The 19,847-nt window shown below is 41.1% G+C and overlaps 1 protein-coding gene across 6 annotated transcripts in view; it reads left to right on the forward strand.

The window, feature by feature from the left end:
* The window catches only part of znf423 (zinc finger protein 423), a 155,814-nt gene that overhangs the window by 78,871 nt on the left and 57,096 nt on the right, over positions 1 to 19,847 (forward strand). For 4 of the 6 annotated variants that reach the window (XM_061036931.1, XM_061036930.1, XM_061036934.1 and 1 more), the window contains 2 exons: positions 452 to 536; positions 9,413 to 9,433. In XM_061036931.1, the coding sequence (XP_060892914.1) occupies positions 452 to 536; positions 9,413 to 9,433 (106 nt within the window). The remainder of the gene's footprint in view (positions 1 to 451; positions 537 to 9,412; positions 9,434 to 19,847) is intronic. The other 2 variants (XM_061036932.1, XM_061036935.1) reach the window with 1 other exon arrangement.

The following is a 19,847-nucleotide window of genomic DNA, read 5'->3' on the forward strand; positions in this document are numbered from 1 at the left end:
GTGTGTGTGTGTGTGTGTGTGTGTGTGTGTGTGTGTGTGTGTGTGTGTGTGTGTGTGTGTGTGTGTGTGTGTGTGTGTGTGTGTGTGTGTGTGTGTGTGTGTGTGTGTGTGTGTGTGTGTGTGTGTGTAAGCGCAACTTCTCCTTCAGCCCTTCCTCCTTTTCATTCTTGCTTGATTAGTGTGAGACTTTTAAGGTTCACATGTTGTGCATATTGAGACTTCAGTAAAAAAAAACTTCCTTATTTACTGCTTTTTTTAATGGCTTGTCACTGAAAAATAAATTAAGTCCCCTTTTCATCATTTGAGCTTGAGAGTAAATTGCTAAGGTATTTTTTCCATCATAGAAAATATTTTTTTTGATCTATAGAAGTCTTTCTTTGTGTGTTTTTGGTCAGCTATTTCTAACATGAAAAATATAGTTTTAAGTGTTTCGTTTTTCTTTATTTGACAGAAAAAGACCTACCAGTGTATTAAATGCCAAATGACATTTGAGACGGAGAGAGAGATCCAGATTCACGTCGCTAATCACATGATCGGTGAGTGATACTCTTTTCCACACGTTACGCTACTGACTGACTGTGTGTGTGTGTGTGTGGTGTGTGGTGTGTGTGTGTGTGTGACACTGATGTTGCACTTTTGTGACTGTAAATGTCTTGTCTCTTAATTTACCAACACTGCTTTGGCAACTTTTTGTTTTCCCAATCACAATTCAATGAAATGCTTTCAGACACTGTGACACACATAAACAGGTGTGAGACTGAGAGGTGAACTGAATATCTGTCAGACGTCTTGTCTGACACTTGTACCAAAGCTGCCCCTTCTGTGTGTTGCAAACATGTCAGGAATCTGTGGAACTCACAGATCCAAACTTTATACATGGAGGGCCTGATTCACAAAAGGGTTGCACGGATTTGCACATAATAAACCTGTGCGTCTCTGTGCACTGGTGCTGTTTGTGTGTATTTAAATGAGCCATTATGCATACATTTTGGGAAATAAACTGCCCCTCTTTCCAGGCAAATCAGCCTCATTGCAATAACTGTATAAAGGCCCAAACAGTCATCCTGTGCATTTAGAGTGTAAATAATGATATTGCTGCTGTGAGTAAGTGGTAACTGCACCATAGTATTTATACGAGATATCACACCAAACTTTCCAGTAATCAGGACAACTATTCCATCTGAATAGTTAGGTGAATTAAAAATAATGTGACAAAAATTACTGACATTACTATTATTGATACAATGGGGGTTATATCAGTTCATGGCTCACAGTGGCTGGACCATGCACACTTCTTCCACCTTTCTGGAGACAGTTGCGGACAGAGGGGATGCAAGTGTTCCCCTAACTTGCTTCATCAAGGGAGGAAGCTTTAAACAAGTCAAGTTTATTTATATAGCACATTTCATACTACAAGCGTAGACTCAATGTGCAGGGAAATATTATTCGAGTTTGGCATCAGAATTAACTGGAAAAAAGTGTCCCCTCCCCTCATAACTTGTCATCTATGGGTGAACAGAATGAGTTTTGTAGAGAATGTAGGTGCAGATAGCTTCTTTTTACATTGAGTGGCAAAGATTAGATCACTGCGCTGGACAACTTCATAGGCATGTTTGGATCACAAGTGTGCGATATGCTTTGTGAATAAGACCTTGAGACAGAGCAGATAGATGGAGCAGCTGTGGTTCAGTGGTCGAATCGGTCGTCCCTCAACCGTGGGTTGGGGGCTCTTGCAGTCACATGTCAATGTGTCATTGGGCAAGACACTTAAACCCAAGTTGCTCCCCCTGCTTTGTCAGCAGTGTGTGAATGTGTATGAATGGGATAGTTAATACTGATGGACACTTTACACAACACCCTCTGTCATCAGTGTGTGAATGTGTAGGTGTGACCTGCAGTTTATAAACACTTTCAGTAGTCAGAAGACTATATACAAGCTAAAGTCCATTTACCAATAATGGGCAATTTCTGGTTCTAAAAGCGGCCATTTGAAAACATACCTAAGACAAGAATTTAATTTGAGATAAGTTTTGTATGAACTATATTAGGAAAAACCCACACATTTTTATTTTTTCTGAAACAATGCAATCAATAATTATAATCAAAAAACATTGCAACATAATGAGTATGATTAAGAAGTCGCTCCCTACAAGTGTACCTGTGGTCACTTTTTTGTGCCTTCCCAGGCTATAATCTATCAAACTTAATAAGCAAGCCATAGCCACCATGTGTGGTAAGCTTCAACATTTTAGTCTCACTAAGTTCTGTTTAGTGCTGAGAACCTACAAAAGGGTTGTCGAGAGCATCTTTTCTTAGTGTTGTGTGTGTGTGTGTGTGTGTGTGTGTGTGTGTGTGTGTGTGTGTGTGTGTGTGTGTGTGTGTGTGTGTGTGTGTGTGTGTGTGTGTGTGTGTGTGTGTGTGTGTGTGTGTGTGTGTGTGAGATTAACTAAATACTTGTGTTTAGAAGCTGCCTCCATAGTTCAGAGTCTGTTCTTTTGAGCTTCCCCTGTGACAGTTTTCTCTGTTTGCTACTAATTTGCTGCCTTAGCATTTCTGTCGTCATGGAGATTAACGAGGTGGACCTGTGAGTTGTTCTGGGGCACAAATGCTCTGCACCCCCCACCTTCTGCCCTGTGCCAGACCTGACAGGCAATCCCAGAGTCACTGGTGTACTCCAATGTGTCTGTGTGTGCGTGTGTGTGTGTGTGTGTGTGTGTGTGCGTGTGCGTGTGTGTGTGCGTGCGTGCGTGCGTGCGTGCGTGCGTGCGTGCGTGCGTGCGTGTGTGTGCGTGTGTGCGTGTGTGTGTGCGCTGACATTGCTCTGAATCTTCTGGTAGTGTCTTGAGACGTTAGATGAGAGCGTTACAACAGAAGTACAGGTGGAGTAACTTTTCCTGCCTCCCCTGCAGACCCCACACACACACACACACACACACACACTCTGTCATCACACACTCTTTGTCTCCCACACACTATCAAAGATGGACCAACATGGACAAACACCCTGGCACGCACACATGAAAGAACACACACAGGAAGTAAGTTTCTACCATCTTTTACCTCCTGTTTCTCTCTGTCGTCTGCTTCCTTCTCCACCAACATTCCTGACACAACTCCCCTTCATTCTCTCTATTCTGTCCTTGTTTACCTGTGACGCTCCTCTTTCTCATCATCCGACCATCTTTGATCTGTTCCTCCACCCTGACGCTCCCGCCGGTCTCTCTTTTCTCCCATTGCCACCCCTTCCCTTCCTTTAATGACAGATCCTCTTCTGCCTCTGTCTCTTTTTTTTCTTCTTTTCCCAGGATTCCCCAACCCCCCCCCCCCACACACACACACACACACACACACACACACACACACACACACACACACACACACACACACACACACACACACACACACACACACACACACACACACACACACACACACACACACACACACAATCACTCACTCACATACCTACCCACACTCAATCACACATACATGCAGTCCCTCACAGTGGTGGCAGTTTTGGGTTAATTAACATGCTAATTGTGTGAAAACCTTGCACAGATTAATTATGACATTGAGGCAGATAATTTTTTAAGAGCTTGCCCACTTCCTTTTATTACACTTTCAGCTCAGATAGACACTGCCACCCCAAGAATAAAGGAACGAAAACAAGAAATAAACTGTTTTTTTTTGCAAAAAAGCATTTGTGGTTCGAAAATCTAGACATCTGAATTTATTTTTATTTTTTAATTTTCAAAGTTTTTGTTTCTTGAGCTCTGTTAATCCCTGCCTTCACTGAGGTAAATATGTAGATATCTGTGTGTTATGACCTGACGCAACAAACCTTTGAAACATGGATACAGATTTTTATCCAGACCTAGCAGCAACATTTTTTTTTAAATTCTGCTCTGAGGTGAGGTGTCAGACAAAATGCAATTAGTGTGAACTGTTAAATAAAACTTGGATATGTTTGGCGTTACAAGAAAGTTTTCTCAAGCCCTAAAGCTTTTCTCTTCAAGTCTTAGATCAAACTGCATTTAAACTGTATTTGTCTCATATTCAAATGACCTGTTTCTCCCTTTCCTTCTTAGTGAAGGTTATGAAGCTTAAATTAAACTTTCTACAGGGTTTATTACACCTACAATCGATAAGGCCGAGTGATTTATTATTGTGTGCCAGCTTTACTCGTTTGTGAGATTTCCTTTTCATGAATTCATTGTATAAGAAAAGGTATTGTATTCTCTATTAATAGCCCAGGCTTTTGTTTACTCCGCTCTATAATATGAACCTGCCTTTATTTGGTATAGGCGTTGGTACGAGACCGGCCTTTAATGATTTTCAATCAAAACTCATGCTCAGCATGACGGAAAAGACTATAAAATAGCACATTTACACCAGAACGAATATTTAAATGATGTGTAAGACATGAACATACCAATAAACAAATTAATTTACAAATCACTGATTTGATGTTACTTTTTAAGACAGCCCTTCCATACTAACCTGCTGCACTGTGGGAGGAGAGGCAGACAGCCTTGATAATATATTTTTGATCTGCAAACTAATCAACACTTCATGCATTCAAGCCTCTAAGACCTGTCTTTATTTGTCAAAACCAGGCTGGTCTGATTATGGGCCTTAAATGGTGATGGGCTTTTATTTAAAGTTTTACTGTACTTTTACTATAAGAACACACACAAACATGACATGCTGATGCTGAAAAACACGCTCCTCCACATGCTTATGGTGTGGGCGTACTTGACACCTATACACAGAGAAATGTACACGTAGGTATCAGCAGATAAAATATGTGAAAACGAGAAAGCAGTCTCTTTCTGTTCTCTCTGCCTCGCTCATCAGGACACACACTCACATATTTAATCTAGCTACCACTGGAAGGAGTGCTTGTGTCACTTTTGATATTCTCTCATGTATCAGTGAAACACCCCAAGGCTTCAGTTTAACTTTCAGCCTCTCTTCCTGTCTGTTGGTTATTCCAAGTGAGCGAGGGGAAGAAAATCTAAAATAACATGAAACATTAAGAGATGGAAAGAGATTTACTCAAACCTGATACCTTTATCAACAGTTTCACTGGTTGATGGAGAGGAGAGGAGAGGAGGCAGTTTCCTATTGGCTGACTGAGTCCAGTAACGTGATTGTCACATTGCTCCATGGGTAATACATGGTGCACCCCACGGTCCTGTTAATTATGCTGTCAGAAAGAAAGAGAGACAACATTCAGGCAGATAGAGGAAGAAGGGGTCAAAGTGAGAAGTCTGGAGAGGAATCTTTGTTGTGCTGAGGGAGAATCAACACAAACATGACAGCTCCACCTGCATGTGAGCACAAACCAGCAGCAGTCATCATATTCATAAGGATAGTTTGATTTCATTATTTTAAAATGGGTTTTTTTGTTTTTATCTACTCCATATTTACTCATAATAATAATAATAATAATCATAATAATAATACGTTCATTTTGTGTAGCGCTTTTCTAAAAACTCAAAGACGATAGATATACTTTATTTCAGACCCATAGGTCCATATCATCTTACGAAAGCAGAAGAAATATAAATACAGGACATCAACACAGGGATCAAATCACTACAGTTCACCATTTTTCAGTTATTAAAATACAAAGAGACATTTGCACCAGTGTTTCCAAAAATACGGGGAACACCTTGTGTCTCTTAGTGTGGGCTGAGTGAGTGAGACACTATGATTACATTTTCTGAATCAATTAAACAACACAAACCTTTACATACATTTTCTCAATACAGCATGAAATGTGGAGACATTATGAGTAACAAACATTTGACTTGCACTCGTCCAGTTTGGTAATTTGAGAAATATTCTGAATGCATCATTATAAGCCACCTGTAACTTTCTAGTTTTAGTTTTACTGTAATTGCACCACAAGTAAACTGTATACAACAGAGGAGTACAGTAACCTCTGAACAGCTTTGTTTTAACATCGTCTGTGCACAATTTGAGTGCCAGGATATTAGCATAACATTAATCCAATAAAGCCCAATGATAGACTCACAAAAAAAATCCTCCCAATTTGCTGGAAGATGTTTTATTTCTTCATATTGTTCAAATTTTAGCCAATAAGGGAGCATCGTTTTGGGGTTTGTAGAGAGAGAGGTTGAAACTGGTTCAAATGGTGGCAGAATTAAGAAATATCATGAATGTGAGTGTGAAAAGGACTTCACACTGACACGATGAGGATCTAGCATTAAAGAGGAGACCCAATGATACGACTGGTGCTTTTAGCCCCAGTTTCTGCTTCACTGTCATAGTATAGTCACACTCTGTGTGTGTTCCTACTAGCTCTGGCTCTCACACAGCACACAAGTTAATTAAAACACCATGTGGTCAATGTCCTGCTCTGGAGGCAGAGCAGAAGATAGTGAGAGAAGGGAGCATATGATTGTAGTGAAAAAGAAAGTGTGTATAAATGATGAAGAGGCAGAAGGAAACAAATCACTGAATCTAGTTCCCTCTTGATGGATACACAGGCTCTACAACTTTTACTGAGTTTATAAGGTGTCATCATGTAATGTCAGGAAGATTCACCTTTAGACAGACAAGTAAAAAACACAAGATTTGATCTGTTATCAGCGAGCGGAAATTTGCCAAGGGGCAAGAGTGCAAAAAGACCCATACAGCAAAGACTTGCAAATAATATGTCAAGTAGAGCCTAAAGACACAAGAAAATAAAATGACTTATTGTTGAATATTCACAAAAATGTAAACAAAGTAACTGTTGTATAAAGAACCACAGGCTAAAGATAAAATAGGTTACTCTGAAAGGCTCTGTAAGTGTAAGAATACTCTAATAGTTGGTGTATCTTTTAGTGTTTGGATTTCTGGTTCTGAAAATAAATTAGAAATAAAAAATGTGGTTATTTGATTTTTGTTTAAAGATCAATGTTGAGACATTTTATCCCGTGCTTAAAGATCTCTGACACACTGCAATCCATGTGGTGCTCCTGCCCTGTTGATGACAACATCCAGTCTCAGAACATGAAACAACAAACTTATTATTTCATTTCTGCTCTCTCGTAACCAAACAAAAATCCAATAACCAAAAGAAACACAGACTGCTAACGCTAGCTTGTGTTGATTGATTGTTGACCGACTTCAAGCTGTGTTTTCTGGAATGAAGCCTCACCCTGTACATGTTTCATACAAACCAGCTATTTTACTCTCACCACCACAGGCCCAAATTTAACTTCCAAAAGTAGCCCAAGTCTATGTAAATTGATTAAAATAGACCCTTGAAATACCCAGAATGCACTTTACCAAAGAAAGCTTAATATCAAGTAACAGGGAAGAACCACTTGAACATTTGTAATGTTTATACTAGCCTTGAAGAGGGAATAATGTTGAAACATTTGTAGTGCTCACATTTAATGTAGTTGAAAGACACAAGCATTCACACACAGCCTCAGTCCATCTCCCACACACTGAGGAGAGAGAGAAAGAGAGAGAGAGAGAGAGAGTAAAGGAGTTTGTGCCTCGGGTACCGTCTTGCCACCTGAGAATTGTTTTGGTGTATTTGAGTGTGAGACAAAAGCCGAAGAGCAAACACAGGCCACGTTCATATGTGATTTTAAATACAGTTGAATATGAACAAGGATTCTTCAGAGTGATAACAGACTTTAATGAGTGAGCTTTTGTGCGTGCCTTCCTGTGTACATGAATATGTTTCTATGACAGACAGGAAACAATCTGTCTATCCAGGTTTTTGTATTGTGTGGACAGGGGCATATCCCACCTGTGTGTGTGTGTTTGTGTAATCACAGAGCGGTGCATGTTCAGTGCTTCTTGCCCCCCATGCTGCTCAGCAGGTGGGAAGTGAATGTAGTTCTTGAAGAAGTGGAAATGAGAAGAAAATTTAGAAACCTTTCTTTTTTCTCTGGCTGAGCACACAAAGTGGAGAGGTGGGGGGTGGGGGGGGGGGGGGGGGGGGGGTGTATATGGGGGGTTAGCGGAAAGATGAGAGAGGACATAAAAAATAGTCGGAGCACAATGGCAAAGGCCGGCATTGTAAAGGAAGGCTGACAGGTTTCATATCTCTGCATGTTGAACTGCCCGGTAAGATTAGTTATTTCTCAGAAAACAAACCATGTTCACCTCTTTCTATCTGCATCCTCTATAAATGTACCCTGATTATTTTTGTGACAACTGCATCACCTGTGCCATTCACATTTTTATATTTTTTACTCTCAGATATCCAAAGGTCTATCCAGGGTTGCAAGGTTACATCTTTGTTTCTTGTTCAGGTTAACTTTGAAAGTAAACAACACTTTTTATAGATACATAGCCTAGCTTTGCAAAGGCATCCCCACTTTTTGATGTTTACAACAGAAAATGGTCCCAGCCAAGATGCAACCCCCAACCAACACCACTGAACACACAAAGATACACACACTCATGCACACACACACACACACTCATGCACACACACACACACACACACACACACACACACACACACACACACACACACACACACACACACACACACACACACACTCATGCACACACACACACACACACACACACACACACACACACACACACACACACACACACAAACATTCCTAAATAAGGTCCATGACAGCATGTTGTGAGTGTTGCATGCAGCCACTAATGCTTTACTAATCACCTCAGTCTGGAATTCACAGCACGGGTCCTCACTTCTCGAACACATGTAGACACGCATACTTCTCCTCTTCTTCACACGGACAAACACACACACACACACACACACACACCCACACACACACAAATACCTAACATGTGTGTCTGCTCTAAACTAGTGCTGTGTGTGTGTGTGTGTGCACAAAGAGCAGCCCACAGCATGTCCTCTCATGTTTCCACTGGTCTTTAATCAGGGACCAATCTTTAATTAGCATACTAACTGTAACTCTTACTTTGTTCTGCCAAGGACTCTATTTCACAACCTCTTGTTCTCTCAACATACTTGTACTTCTACTAACATTAATAACCCCTGCCGTTACTCCCCTCCCTCCATTTATTTTCACTGTCACTTTAGCTTCCATCTGCAGCAGCATTAAGATGTCCGTTAATGTCTCCATCTTTGCGTCCATGCCAATGTGCCACCACTTCAAAACCAAATGTCTCATGTAGTTCAAGGAACGAGTGTGTGACTTTGTGAGCTCCTCATAGACGTTGCAAAGAAAGGTTTTTCAGCGGTTCATTAGCATTACAGTACAACTGGGAAGAAATGGCCTTGCTTGATGATGTGTCACTATCAAGTTATCAATCCACTTTTTTTTTACCTCCCCCACACACACACCACTTTCACACTCAAATTTACTAACCCTGCCCATTTTCTCCTCCGCTCTCCCCCATCCCCACCTGCCTATTGGATGGCCCGTAGAAGAGCCCACCTGTCGGCAAGGTTTGTCCCCTTTCTGTCTCCTTAGCTCGCACTGTGAGCAAAGCAGCATTGTGCTGTCTCACTGCCTGCACATCAGCATTTCATTCCCTTAATTTTTATGATAACGAAAGAGATGAGTTATCATGTTGAATATGCTATGATTTAACACAAGATGTTTTTAAAAAAAAAGCCACATTGCATGATGTGGAAGAAGATTTGGAGTCAGAAATGTAGCTTAAATTAGGCTACAAATTGTGAAGAATCGGCACAGACCTAAGAGCAGTACAAACTGTTTCCATAAAAATATGAAGGGATGATATTAAATGGGACACTTTTAAACCAAATCTTTGCACTACTGCCCCTCACCTAAACTCCTCATTCACCCTATTTCTTGCTCGAGCTGCATGCTTCATCGTCCCCTCCACCTCATACACCCCACACACACACACACACACACACACACACACACACACACACACAGATGCCTTCGAGGTATTGAGTGGCCACTCACCTGGATCTAAGTGCTCCCTGTGGAGTGTGGTGGCTAATGATGTGTCCTCAGCATGAGCTTTACTTACTTATTTACATCAATGCACTCTAATAGAGTTAGGTAGCCTTCCCCATTCACATTCTCAGCTTATCTGATAATTAGTAGCAGGAGACATACTTTGAAACTGTCTTCTGACACATTTCAACTGGCCAGGGTCGGCATCAGTTCACTCTAAATATTTCATTCTAAAAACCTGTAACAGAAACCGTTTTTTTTTTCTTAAAGGTCCCTGAATGAAGTCAGTTACTTTTCACTTTTAAATGTTAATGTCACTTTGAATACCAAAACTAACTTATGAACCTGGCCGTGTGGAGTGATGCATCACATAAACACAGCTCGCTTTTTTGGTTTCTTGAGGTTGCTCTTATCTGACGGTTCAGAGGAGTCAACCTGCAGTCAGCCTGTCTGTTAGCCTGCAGTCAAATCTGTGATGCGCTTGACTAGTAATGTCGGGCTGCTGTCTAAGCAGCCGTCCCAGGGGCTGTGGCTGAGCTGGTATGTGATGTGTGCACACATCTTTCCGTGCTTCCAAGTGCCCCCCCTCTCTCCTTTTCTGACACACTCCCTCCTTTTTCACACCTCTCTGTATGTGTATGTGGCAGCATCCAGGGTCTGGTGTGGTAACTTTGTGTCACTGAAGACTTAATGAGGCGATAAAGAAGCTTTTAGAGTCAATGGAGGTGGATAATGTGGTTGAGAGTTCGTGTGTGTGTGTGTGTGTGTGTGTGTGTGTGTGTGTGTGTGTGTGTGTGTGTGTGTGTGTGTGTGTGTGTGTGTGTGTGTGTGTGTGTGTGTGTGTGTGTGTGTGTGTGTGTGTGTGTGTGTGTGTGTGTGTGTGTGTGTGTGTGTGTGTGTGTGTGTGTGTGTGTGTGTGTGTGTGTGTGTGTGTGTGTGTGGGGTGGAGGGCAGTCTTTGCCACTGGCTGGCTACATGCAGCTCTCTTTTGCCCTGATGCACCTGCACTAATAAGCTGCAATCCACTCTGCCTTCTGTCTTGTAATGTTTGCATGGGTTCCCTTCAAAAGCCCTGTATGAAGAACATTTATTCATTGAGTCACATTCATTCATAGTGTTTTCCTTTCCCCCTCTGTTTCTACTAATACCAAAAGAGTACTGCAAAATGCAGCATTTCACAGATGCATGAACAGGAAGATGTCAACATCCCCTTGAACCAAAGCAATGTGAAAATAAGTGGACAGTTTGTGAAACTGTGTGACAAACACTGTTATGAAGTACTACAGCTTATTCAAGAGTCCTCTCTTTGATAAACAGGGATTTCTTCAGAAGAATCAAACGTAAAGCTGTTTTCACACCCTTCATCCAGTGGCACCTCCCCTCAGAGACCTCAGCTCATACTGTCACTTTTTAAACTGCACTCATTGTGTCACTACAGGTGTCTTAATGACATTGATTCTGTCATAACTGCTCCTGCAACGTTTACTACTTATCGTCTGAAATGTGAGATTTGGTGTGTAGTTAAAAAGCCATGTTAAGAAATGTGTGTTTTGAGGTGGGGTTGTATGACATGCTTGTCTATAGTAAGCGTGTTACCCACAGGAGATGTCGGTTAGCTCAGCCCCTTTATTGAGAAAAGGCTGCAGTAAACTGGCATGGAAGCTAGGCTATACACTTGGAGCCAAATGTTCAATAATAATAATAATTTAGCTAATTCTAGGAAAACCAACATTGATATCAAGGACGATGTGAGTGTGTGCTATATTTAGAAAATGTTCTGCTTATTACTTTGCCATCTGCAATCCAATTTATTTCAGCACTTCTTATTAATGCACCAAATACGTGTTCTTATGCCTGCAGCGCACTGGCCCTGCAGAGTACGTGTCTCTAGAATTCTGCCTTGTAGACTGATAGTTATATTGTGAACTTTGACATGTTTGAGATTATTTAAAGTAACAGATTTATCAAGATAACCCAGCTGACAAAACACAGGATTGTCTGTAAAGTTTGTTATTCCAGCTCAGTTTTACTACTGGACAGTTTCTCACTAAAGGGGCGGAGACGAGCTCCTGCAGCTAAAACCCTTCAGGTTGACAAGTACCTCAACCATCCCCACTTCAAAAAACAAACAAACTACCAGTTTAGGTGGTGTTACGAGAAAAAGAGGTATCCACATTATACATGGCCAGCATGTATATTTAAGAACCAATCTTTCAGTTTGATCATCCTGTGGAAGAAGTTTTAACTTTGTAGAGTTACACTACTACTAGTTAGACTACATACATTTAAATGTTATTTAAACATGCATATCTAGTCAAAAGTCAATATTGTATGACATATTCTAAGGTTAACATGGTGCATGTTTTTATTTAATGCTAAGACAGAGACATCCAGCAAACACAATCAGTACCAAACACATGGTCTCACTGCACACTCATGATCAGTCTGAGCTGGATGTTGGTCTGCACTGTGATGGTATGAACGTAGGAACAGATGACAACACACAACCCCCCCCCCCCGCCTTCCTGCCTCCCATCCCTCCCTCTATCCATCCTTCCCTACATCCCTTCCTCCCTCCCTCCCTCGCCACCTGGAGCCAGCGAGCCGTGACACCAGAGGGAGGGAGGGAGCGATGATGAAGGGACGAGGGACTGGGATGAGGAGGAGGAGAGAGAGGACTACAGAGGGCTAGATGAAGGAGAGAAGAAGAAAGGGGAGGATGTGAGAATGAAAGATGGGGCATATGTAGGAATATATTAATAGAGGAAGATAGAATTCAGAAAGTTTTTTTTAAGAATAGATTTATTTTTGTGATGTCAAAGTAATAAAGGGATTAAGAGAAGTAAAAAAAGGTGCATAGAGCAATCTTTGTATAATGAAGTATTAAACTCATATCGCTAATAGAAAAGTGACTTATTAGCTTAATGCCTTGCTTGTTTGCAAAAACATCTCTGCTTACATCATTTGCATCATTTCTTTTTTTTATTAAATACTGTAAATAGACAAATACAACACAGTCCATAGGAACATGGGAGACTCTTCCATGTGCAGAGATTTACTAAAGAAAGACACTTTTTCTTGTTGTATTTAAGCATGAACTATCCAGGACTATTTAAATAGTGTTCCTTTGTTTTAGCTCTACTCTGTTTCTTATTTACATAATTACAACGGGAACCTGTCCAGTACAAACATTTTCTACTGCATCTCTGATTTTCTGATCTGGACGCGCTGGAAATATCTTGCCAGTAATTCCTGGAAAAAAAAATATTGATAAAACAACTCTTTTTCAACTCATTGCATAGTATTTCTTTAAACCACTGTGACATCCTGTTTCGAGTATTCCTCTAACCTGCTCTTGAACTGTTAAAAGAAAATGTTTTCTGTTTGTTTAGTCCCCATCACCTGCCGTCGTCTGCTTTATTGACTGTGAATGGATACATATACAGAACTGTCAGTTTCATTCTGGGGTTTTTTGTGTGCATGTTGGTGTGTGTGTTTGTGTTTGTGTTTTGGAGGCTAGGAGCGAACTGGTCCCCTGGAGAGCTCATTTTGTCGTCTTCTCGCTTGATTTACCTTCTTCTTCTTCTGCTGTTTATTACCAGTCATTACAAGCTGTTTGGAAACCTAATAGGACACACTGACAAATAGACTGGGAGACATCCAACCAGGATAGGCCTCAGAAAACAAAATAATTGTGTGTGTGCGTGTATGTGTGTGTGTGTGAGTGACAGAGAGAGAGAGAGAGAGAGTACTTGTGTGTCAGGTTTCTTGTTTGCCTGTGAGAATATTTGTAAATGCACCATCAGCTGTCTTAACTCATGTATAGAAGGTGTCTGCATTGTCTGAAGTGATGTCTTTGTTAGCTCTCCCTGTGTACATTAGTGTGTGTGTGGGATGTGAGTGTGTTTGAGAGGAATGCCCATAGATAGAGCGGTACATACCATAACTCTACCTTCAGCCCCCCCTTTGCGTCCCCCTCTCTCTCTCGCTCTCTCTCTTCCTCCTCTCTTTCTCAACCCGTCCAGGTGTGGCTGCACCAGCTGCTAAAGACAACAGGACAATTACACACACACTTGCGCATACACACACAGTGACATACACACAGGCTCCCCTCTCTATCTCTGCTGGCTAATTGTCACAAGACAAACAAGGCGCTTTGCCTTTATGCGCTTCATAAACAGGGGCCAAGCAACAATTAACTCCCTGCTTAATTCACTAACTATTCTGAATTCATTTTCTCCAGTGACAGGCACATCTGTCACAGCTGGTAGCGAGTGAGAGAGCGTGTGTTTGTGTGTGGGGAAACAGAGTTTGGGCCTGTACAGTAATGCAATTATCATATGGCTCTGAGCGCGATGCATACAGCTGATTTCTACTGTATTTTTGAATGACGGGAAATGCCTTGATGCCGTGTGTGTGTGTGTGTGTGTGTGTGTGTGTGTGTGTGTGTGTGTGTGTGTGTGTGTGTGTGTGTGTGTGTGTGTGTGTGTGTGTGTGTGTGTGTGTGTGTGTGTGTGTGTGTGTGTGTGTGTGTGTGTGTGTGTGTGTGTGTGTGTGTGTGTGTGTGTGTGTGTGTGTGTGTGTGTGTGTGCGTGCGTGCGTGCGTGCGTGCGTGCGTGCGTGCGTGCGTGCGTGCGTGCGTGCGTGCGTGCGTGCGTGCGTGCGTGCGTGCGTGCGTGCGTGCGTGCGTGCGTGCGTGCGTGCGTGCGTGCGTGCGTGCGTGCGTGCGTGCGTGCGTGCGTGCGTGCGTGCGTGCGTGCGTGCGTGCGCGCGTGTGTGTGAACAAACAAGAAGAGTCAGCATTTCAGGGTATACGACCAAAGCCATCATTGAGCATATGTTTAGTTTCTTCGTAAAAATATGACATCTATTCATTCATTTCCTCTATGATGTTATTTTATCTTCCAAAATTCTGCAAACTGGTGAAAAAATTGTTCAGGTGTTGCACTTTCATTGCATTGCACTCTGCATATTTAGTTTGTTTGGTTTCTGAATGTGTCCTACAGTCACATGTTAGATACTTTATGATCTTTGTATTTGTGTGGGAGGGGGAGGCAGCAGCGTAAGCTTTTAAAGCATCATGCTGGAAAGAGAAAGGGTATTTTCAAAAGAGAGAGTGGGATCCAGACAAAGGCAAGACAGCTTGGACATAAGTGGATATGTTCAACCTGGGTCATTATTAATCATAACTTCAATAACATTAAATGAAATCACCTGTGTACATCAAGGAAGGGAAAGACTATAAAAATGTAAATTTACACCAGTAGGGTATTGACCTGTTATGTATACAAAGTCAGGAAACCGATGAACAAATTAAGTAAAAAAAATAAGTAATTTGATCTTGCTTTTTAAGACAATATGCCAACCTGCTGGATGGCTGGTATACATACAATCATCATTATGTTTTTCTTAAGCAGATATGTAATTGTTTCTTTGTATATTTATATATTTAATCCTCTAACTAATCATTACTCAATACATAGGGCCCTCTAATTGAGACGTACCTTGATTTGTCAAAACATCATCATCAACACCAGGCTAGTAAAAGAGACTGGGCTTTTATTTGAAGTTTTACGGTATATCAGATTTTTTTGTTTGTTGAAGAGGGAAACTAAAGAGCAGCAGATAATAGGTACAAGGGAAGTGAAGAAGTGATACACATCACCAGAATGATAAGATGGTAAGTGAGACATCAAGAAAACAAGATGTTGACAGAAGTGGTGGTGATTACGCATCAATTGAGTAGATTTCTACTGATGGCAAACGGCAGGAGAGGACACAGGCTGATGCAGAGAGATAGAATCTGCAGAGGACATGGAGGCGAGGGAGACAACTGAATGCAGATCAATAGGTTGACAAAAAGAGAGAGCGCGGATGGGGATGGGTGGATAAAGATGAAAAAGCGAGAAACGGAAGGAGTGTGTGTCAGGGGCGAGAGACACAGAGAGGATGGGAGTGATTTCTACCACATTTTGGCTCACACTCAGTCCTCTTGCTGAGCAGCTGGACTTCATTAGTGGCTGGTGTTAATTACTGGAACTGTTCACACACACACACACATACACGCACACACGCACACACACACACACACACACACACACACACACACACACACACACACACACACACACACACACACACACACGCTGATAAGTGCCCACACACAAGCACATGAATACACATAAAGATACATGCACGCTCACACAGCCTGTGATTCAGGGTCACCTTGCTAGCCTTGTTTGAACCAGCAGAGAGATAGGGGGAGATGGTGCCAGACAGACAGAAAAACTCAAACTCACTCACACACACACATGTGTCAGTCCACTGTGGGAGTTTTCTGTGTTATAAATGATATTTTGAGCAGCTGCATAGAGAGCAGCTGCTAGATAAACAAGTGATACTGTGGTTGACTCCACACTATCAGAAGAGTGCATCGCACATGTTTAATAAAAGTTACAGGTCCAGATGTTTGGAGATAATTCTAAATATGATTATAAGAAGAAGATACAGATGATACAGTCTGAGGTGGGTTTCCTTTGACATCTTCTGGTGCCAATAAAGATGTTCAATTTCCACATATACCATCACAATGAGACAGTAGACTGCATGTAAGAAATTACAGATTGGGATTTCACAACAGCGCAGTAACAAAGTTCGGCTGTCAGTACACCTTTGTACTTAAACATTGCATCTGCAGGGGCGTGATATTGGTGTCTCAGTGTGTGAATTCACATTGCGTTATAGCGAAAGCATGAGGGGCACAATGTTTAAACAGCGGGAGCTTCCTAAACACACACACACACACACACACACACACACACACACACACACACACACACACACACACAGTGCCGCTCTGCCCTGCAGGCTCTGACTTTATACATTGTCTACATCCTGTTCCGCCTCTCTTAATACCTTTGATGGCATATCACTTGCAGAACATCTTTGTCTCATCATCCTTTGTTCATTACACTTTGCATGGGGGTGTAACAGGGGCGTAAATGTCCCACCTTGAACTGGCAATATGTAAGTGACACAAAGTGAAGCCAATGGGGACAAGGCTTACACCTGCTTTCTTTCTAATTGCCAGCAGGGGTTTTTCTCTACTTGTTGCTATAGGAAGTCAGATTAGATGTTAGACAACTATCTTCATTTATCTCTCCAACATCTTGTATAGTTTCTACATTATTCTCCCGTTAAAGTAAACGGGATAAAAGCAGCATCAAGGGGGATTGAAAAATGTAGGAAATATAATGTTGCAACTTTTTCATTACACCAACTTGATCACCATATGACACTTATAGACAGACATATCGCAGCAAGCTCATCCTGTTAATGCTAATATTAAACGTAACAAAGGCTGTATGTTGTTGTAAAGATGTTTCAGGCAAAAAGATGCTTGCAAGCCGGTGTTTTGGTGTAATGTGTGACCCCAGTTAACTGGTGACTCTGAGCCAATGTGTGTGTAGTCACCATAGTTACAACATTTTTTTTTTTTTAAATGTAGTCCTTGTGATTGCCTCTTTGTTCAAAATGATTAGTACATTTTGACATTATAATGAAAAGTGACTCAGCCTACAGCAACCACAGACCCATAAAGTTAAATGTTGCCAGTTAACACGGTCACTCATGTAACCGAAACACCAACATAAATTTCCAAAGCGTTTTGTTGTACAGCTCCTGGCTTTAGGGTATAAATAATATTTTTAACCAACAAGTTTTTATGGTGCTTGCTAGCGATGGCTTGGAGGTTTCATTGTTTAAAAATAAAAGTAAACGAAGTACATTTTAAGTTCAGGTGTCTGAACCTCTAAAAGATCACCGCCCTACATACTGAAAGAATTTTGTACATGAACAAGAAAGTGATTTTGTATTCCTGGATTCTATTCCACTGTCATCTGGCTTGGTGTACACATATCATGTACTTGGCATACATGCTGTATATTTGGGCCTGTTGCCAGTGGCGGTTCATTACTGATCAAGTGATTTTTGTCAGAGGAGGTTTTACAAATGTGAGTTAATTAATAGAGCAGCTGGGGTGAGAGGGGGATAGAAGGCAGGACTTAAAATATAAGCAAAAAAAATGTTTGGGGGCAAAAAAAACATTGAAAAAGCCCATGTGTGTGTTTTGTTTTAGCAGTCTTTGTAAGTCCAGAATAAGAAATCATGATTTGAGTGACAGTAGAATTCAGCACTAGCTGTTGATTCAGCACTGGACTGAAGATGACCGTTACAGGAGAGAGAGGTTTTAGAGACTGGCAACAACACAGCATGAAGTGGGATGCAAAGCCACGCTGGGAGAGGGTGAAGGGTTTCCTTTGGCTCTTAATTACACGGCAGCAGACAGGAGAAAGCAGGAGTGAAAACGAGGAGGAGAAAAAGGTTGAAACAACGGCATACACTGTCGCTCTTATCTTTCGTCTCTAAACAGATGTCGACCAGGCTGTTCTCTTTATTGCAGTACAAAGGCCCTCTGACAAAAACACACACACACACACTGCCATGTGCACACATCATCCTGGGCAAATCAATGCATTCTAGTTGCAGTAATTTCCCAAGGTGCTTTGTCTTGCCCCCCATGGGTGAGCAAGGTGACAAAGCCAGCCACGGTAGACAGAATCTCTTACTTTCCCTTCCCTTCTTTTTTTAGCCCTTGTGTGCTTTCTTTCTTTACCTGCCTTACTTTATTGCTTTCAGACTATCTGTATGTACATTTACACAATATGCACTGCTCTGCTTATACTTATATATCTACATATATTGTATTACATAGGGCATGTAAGTGATCCATCAATTCATTCATTCAGTCAGACCTTCTTCATACAACTAAATGCAAACAATTGACTATTTGCAGGACTTTGAAATCATATAAAATATAAAATAACATCTGCAGATGTGTGTTACACTGTTAGTTATTGTAGATAGGTTTGCCCAAGGTACTGCAGTGTTTTCATCTCTGTCATAATTAAGCCATTCAAGAGTGCGCTTTAAAATAAAGATTATACGATAAGCGGTTTCTTGTAATGTTAAAATAAATATTCTATTTGTATATACTCTTGTTATTGTGTGTCCACGTTAACCCTTTTCTGGTGCAGAGACGTTGTATTGCCTGAAACAATCAGTAATGAGAGATGAGCCTTTACTCGTCAATAACAGTTTAAGTTGACTCAATGATGTTTTTTAAAGTTATTATTCTACAATTATCCCTTAATGTTATTCAGAAACATGCTTCACACACATACAGTATAGGCCCCGGAAACACACACATGACTGAACAACATCCTACCTACAGTATGTGCTGATTACGTTGTTCTTTCTGAAAGTCAAATTAAGCTAACTTCTCCATTAAATTCATTCTTTTCACTGCTTTTCCTGGTCGTATTTCTGTGTGTCTCTTTAAGTTTCCTGAAACACAGGAATGAATTCCATCCATAAACCTTGACTTGGTTCTTTGAAGAAATCACCAATTAACACAACACCAGAAAGTCCAGTAGAAAGCAGTAGAAAGAACTGGAACTGTTTGATTATTATTTTTGAGTCTGACTCTAAAAAGGTTAATTTAAACTATTATTTAAACAGCCTCTGAGATATTAATATTATAATTAACCTCCAAACATTGATAGTTTGATCGCCAGTATGCAACAGTCCCAGAAATGTCCTGCACAGCATTAAACAGGTCTCCTGCAGAGCGCCATCACAATGCCAGTGCTCTGTTTTAAAGGCGCTGTGATCTGGCTGTACACTGCAGGTTTGAACACCAACATAATGATAATTACAGTCATTATGCTAATATTGTATTGTCATCTAACGTGCCTCTAGTTAAGGTGGAGCAAGTCATTTAAAAAAAAACAAAAAAAAACTTTTTTCCTCTTTCTTCTTCTGTGATCCTTCACTCTCTCCACCTCTACCTGCTCCCCTCTTACTCATCCA

This window comes from Labrus mixtus, chromosome 4 (genome assembly GCF_963584025.1).
Source record: "Labrus mixtus chromosome 4, fLabMix1.1, whole genome shotgun sequence".
NCBI lineage: Eukaryota > Metazoa > Chordata > Actinopteri > Labriformes > Labridae > Labrus > Labrus mixtus.